The following is a 5,189-nucleotide window of genomic DNA, read 5'->3' on the forward strand; positions in this document are numbered from 1 at the left end:
AAACAACAAATTATCCCAAAAGTTTAAGTTGTTGGATGAATGTCGTACGAATAGTTTTATATTTTTATTTCTAGGTGTTTTCCTTCCTTTGATTTAAGCAAGAGCATTGCTATTTTGCATCGGCCATGATAGTACACGACCAAACACACCTCCATTTGCTCTGGATTGCTAGAAATGGTTCTGTTTTCAGGGAGGAGGAAGCGAAGGTAACAAGGTTATTTGAGGAAGCTAAGGTTAAATCATGGTGTTGGCTCCGTGCAAGAAATAAAGCCTTCATCCATAGCATTTCTGAGTGGCATAATCACCCTCTTGATTGCCTAAAATATATGTGATGTGGAGATGCTTGGAAATTTTGTGACTCATTTAACTAATAGTTCTCTGTTTCTTGCTGTTTAAATGGTTAATTGGCAGGTTTGAATATGTTGGTACCTCTTTGTAATGCTGCTGCTTTGGGGTTGGATTTGGTATTGAGCTTTGGATGATTTGGTGCTTTGGATTTATACTGCGTTTGGGTATATTACTAGTGGGCAGAGCTATTCTTTTCAACCAATTTTGAAGGTTCTTTGAAGGCCTAGTATCAGTTATTTATTGTTGCAGTGGTCAAACTGAATATGAAACTATGGATAGTTTTAATTGACTTTGTTTGAGTTGGTATTTTTGGGTGGAAAGTGCTCTATTTCGGTTCACAAAAGCTAGTGGAGGAATTGGAATGCTTTGTTGGTACTTAAGCTCTGATATGAGGAAAGAGTGGGTATGGGGTGGGAACTTAGAATGTTTTGTAAACTTCCTTGAAAATTTTCCCTTGACTTTCTAAAGTTGATACTCTTTTTCCTTACTAGGTTTTCCTAAGGGGGTTTTATCCTAGTAAGGTTTTAACGAGGCCGGCTTTGTTAAGTCTATTTTCATTGAAGTATTAGGTGGGTAGTTCCGGTCTGGTTAGGTTTCATCAATGTTTTCGTCTCTATTCTGTTCTTCTCTTCTTTTTTTCTATATTGGTTGAAGTATCCCTTGTACTTCTATTCAATATAATTTATATTACCTATGAAAAAAAAGTAACCGTTCATAATTTTTGAAAAATAAAATAAAATAAAAAAATGAATTCAAAATAGAAATCACAGGCCGTGCGAAGTCGGGCCACTAACGGGTCATGTGTTTCAGCATTATTGTTTAAGCAAACAACTAATCCATATCAATCTTCTGATCTACTTATAAATTGGCAAAACCATAAAGATTATCAAATGGCCAGTAAAAGTAGGAAGTGCAGAGTAAAACACCAAACAATGTAAGAAAGTCGATTACATTAATGAAACAGTATTTTAAACAAACAACGGAAGAAACTGCAATTAGAAGAGGAAGGAACAGATAAAATCCAAGAGAAGGGGACAAATCCATGGCCGCTCTCATTAGCCTGGGGTGACAAGGTACAATTCCCCAAACTTGACGAGAAGCTCCTTCGCCAGGGTGTACACATTGTGACCCTTAGGGTTAATTTTAATTTCTAGTGCATTATTGAACGTCAATCTCACTTCATAGTCAAAATCCTTAGGCGCATTGAGTACAATAAAAAAATTGTTATTTAATTAGTGATTTCTTTCAATTTCTTTATTATTATTTTTTCATCGGAAAACTAGCTTACAATTTCTTTATAAGAGAGTATCAATAATATTTGTTTTTTGGGGTTTCGCTTTAGGGATGACTTGATGTATAGTTATAAAATATTTTTGGTAAATTGAAAAGATAAATTATACCCTCTTGGGATTAGTTTTTTAATCTTTCTATCTCAACTCATATTTCCTCTGTGTTTCAAAAGAGAAGTCTTCTGCTTGTTTGCAAAGTGCCTCAATGCTCTCTGATAAAGGTTGTTCTGTTCATTAATTCATTTTGATTCTAGTTTCATCTAGATGCAGGGTCTTTCATGATTGACTTTCCTCTTCAACAGTAATTTTTTCGGTGTATTTTCTTTTCTTACCAATCTTGAAATTGCATTCATTTGCTAGTAGCCAGATTTTCTTGGTTTGTCTATATATACATAAGATTGAGACAAATGGGCTGAGCAAAGGGAGAATGGAATATTCCTTAGCTTGGTAACAGCTCCAGGAAAATTCCGCACGTACGTGATCAGAACAACAATTTCACATTCTAAAGGGTGAAATACAAACAACAATTTTAAAATGAAAGTTTCACGCTTATTAAGTGTAAAACGCTTAAACACTGTTTTTTTATCTCTTAATTTTTTTTTGAACTTCTAAACGAGTACCTTCATTGCATTTTGTGCATCAACTTCAAAACCGGTCCATCACAAGTTCATAACATTATAATAGCAATAACCGAAATCAAGCCATTACAATGACATGCTCCAAAGTCACCATATCACAAATATCAAATAGAATACAGCCAAGAACTAACTTCATTCCACAACTGAATGCAGCCAAGCTGCTATCACTCTGTCATAACAGGTTTGTTCTCATTGGCTTTGGATCTCTGCTCTTTTGGCTTCTGCTCCTCGATTTTCCTCTTATCGAAGGAACCTCCCTTTTGGCTGAGGAAGGATCGGAAAAGAGGAGAATTAACGTCGTAGATCATCTTGTCGTAGTTCGTTTTCAGAAGGAGATGATAGTTCTGCAGCAAAGATTTTTATCTCTTAATTATTTTTAATATTATTTGTAATTTTGAAATATACCATCTAATATACGGATAAATGTCAAAAATCAAAATAATTGATAAACAAATCTCCTGAAACAAATCAATATTTTAATTGATGTGAACCTCAAATAATTGTCTTATCATATTTAATTGAAGTCATCATATCATGTCTAGAAACTTTCATCATTTCGTTTTTTCTTTGAATCTTTATTTAATAGACTGTTGCATGTGAAAAAATTTGTAACCACACTACCACCCTCTCCTACACAAGCTACCAGAGAATTTCTCAGTGCAAATCTCTCGCGTCATCTAAGTCCAACTCTTCAGAGGTAAGTCAAATAAACATTGTTATTGTTATTGTTCTTACATGAACATGGAGGTGCTTCCTCTAGGGTTTATAGTAGTTATTGATGAACATAAGAGAGAACCTGCTTTATTCAATAGGAGCCTAGCCTTTTATAGTGGGTCTTGACTCTTGACCTAAATATTACATTTGGGCCTCATCTATAGTCTATTGGGCCTTGTGGGATATAAGCCCCCCGAAGGTCCTACATAACCTAAGGTACATACTTGCTATCCTATGTAGGTCAAGTCTAGTGCGTCTTGCTAGCCCTTGAGGATCCGCCAGTCAGGACCCGCCAGGTCGAGTCATGTCCATATGTCCGCAAGACGTCGAGTCCTTAGGCGATAGGATGAAGCACGTCTGACTTGACCAACTCGATCCACATGGCGGGTCCGGTCCACATGCCCACAAGACGGCAAGTCCTATGGTGTTAAGGCGAAGCGCGTCTGACTTGACCATCTCGTTCCACATGGCGGGTCTTGTCCACATGCCAACAAGATGTCGAGTCCTTAGGCAATAGGACGAAACATGTTTGACTTGACCAGCTCGATCCACATGGCGGGTCCGGTCCACAAGCCTGACGCTTGTCAATTCCTCGCGTGCTCGTAGGAGCATGTGTCACATCCCCATCGATGGAGATGATCTGTTTCCTCTTTCCGCGTGACATCTTCCGCGTGGTACAATCCACTCTTTAGCATCAGGTCCCGCCCGCAGGGGTCATGTGTCAAATCCCCATTGTGAAGTCCCCTGAATAGAGGTCGAGTCTCCCTTATGGGTCGGGACCTGTCCATATGCCCGCAAGACGCCGAGTCGGAATCATGAGGGTAAAGTATCTTAATTGTGTCAAGCCTTAGAAAACGTGTCGCCCTTAGATGACTCGTTATAGAGATAACCCCTCGATTGGCGGTCACGACCAATACCCCAGGGTGTCCCCCCACAACTAGCCTTCCAGGTTACACCGTTCTAAGCTCGACTTTGACAATGAAGCTTGCCTTCTATAAAGCATATAGGTCGTCAACATGGCGTAGTAAGCATACAACTTGCCAAAAAGGGGCAAGTAATAAACAAAAGCGATCGTCCAAGCCTCTTGAGGTGAGGTCGTCAGCTGGTTGAATGACATCATGTATGGGAAGAAACCGACCTGTCCACATGCCCGCAAGACGTCGAGTCCTTAGGCAATAGGACGAAGCTCGTCTTTACTCCAAGACGACAATGATGAGGATGGCAAGATTAAGCTGGCAAATACTTTTTGTTTGGCGTAGCGGGTGTCACATGTGTGAATGTGTGACGAGTGTCATGTTTCTGGCACTTGGCCATTTTGAACAGCCTTCTGTTCTTTATATTTGGATTTGGTCCCTGTGAAAGTGAAACAATGAACTTTACAGACGTGAGCTTGATTGCGCGACATGAATCATTTTTTCTGCGTCAAGTAACGCGCATCCGGCGAGTAGCCGATCCGAACCGTTAGTTCGACCTGACATGCTTTCCGCGTAAAGTATAGCGCAAGAGCGCGAGCTTTTATCCGCGACATGACGCAAGTTTTGTGACAAAAGTGTCACGTCGAGAACTTGATTCCGCGGCATGTGACATGTCTTTCACGTGAAGCGTCACGTAAGGACGCGAATTTGTCTTTGCGACATGCATCATGCTTTTCGCGTCAAGTGACGTGCATCTAGCCTTAGCCGTTCAACGCACGCCCGACGAGTCTGACATGATTTCCATGTCAAGTGTTACTTAAAGATGCGAACTTGATTCGCGACATGCAAGGCAACCTGGAGGCAATGTGAAGGTTCGGGTGGCTACAAATGAGAGCTCCAGGAAGATTGTTAGTGAGTTGTCAGGTCGGGTTGATGGGTTGACCGCTGAGTAGGTTAAGTTGGTTGGCGAGTTTGCGGCAACTGAATTTTTTAAAACAAAAGCGATCATCTATGTTTGAAGAGGTTAAGCGATAGGACGAAGAGCGTCTGACTTGACCAGCTCACGTTCCCTGGTCGAGTCATGTCCACATGCCCCCAAGACGCCGAGTCGGAATCATGAGGACGAAGTGCGTTTTTATTCCAAGATGACAATGATGCAGATGGTTTGCTTGCCGTGACAAGCATCCGACAGAAGCTCCTAAGGTTCGTGGCGGATGGAGATGCACTCGCCACTTCTCTGATAGGTGGGGAGGTACATGACCCGCTCGTGACGTAGCAGCCACCTA

General features: G+C 40.7%; 1 protein-coding gene across 1 annotated transcript; it reads right to left on the bottom strand.

Annotated features, from left to right (window-relative positions):
* Positions 1–2,414: 2,414 nt before the first annotated feature.
* Positions 2,415–2,625, bottom strand: LOC130732389 (wound-induced basic protein-like). Its single transcript, XM_057584445.1, has one exon. The coding sequence runs from the start codon at positions 2,581–2,583 to the stop codon at positions 2,440–2,442; it is 144 nt and encodes a 47-aa protein (XP_057440428.1). The 5' UTR covers positions 2,584–2,625; the 3' UTR covers positions 2,415–2,439.
* Between the last annotated feature and the right edge of the window lie 2,564 nt (positions 2,626–5,189).

The sequence above is a fragment of the Lotus japonicus genome, chromosome 1 (genome assembly GCF_012489685.1).
Source record: "Lotus japonicus ecotype B-129 chromosome 1, LjGifu_v1.2".
NCBI classification, from domain to species: Eukaryota; Viridiplantae; Streptophyta; class Magnoliopsida; order Fabales; family Fabaceae; genus Lotus; species Lotus japonicus.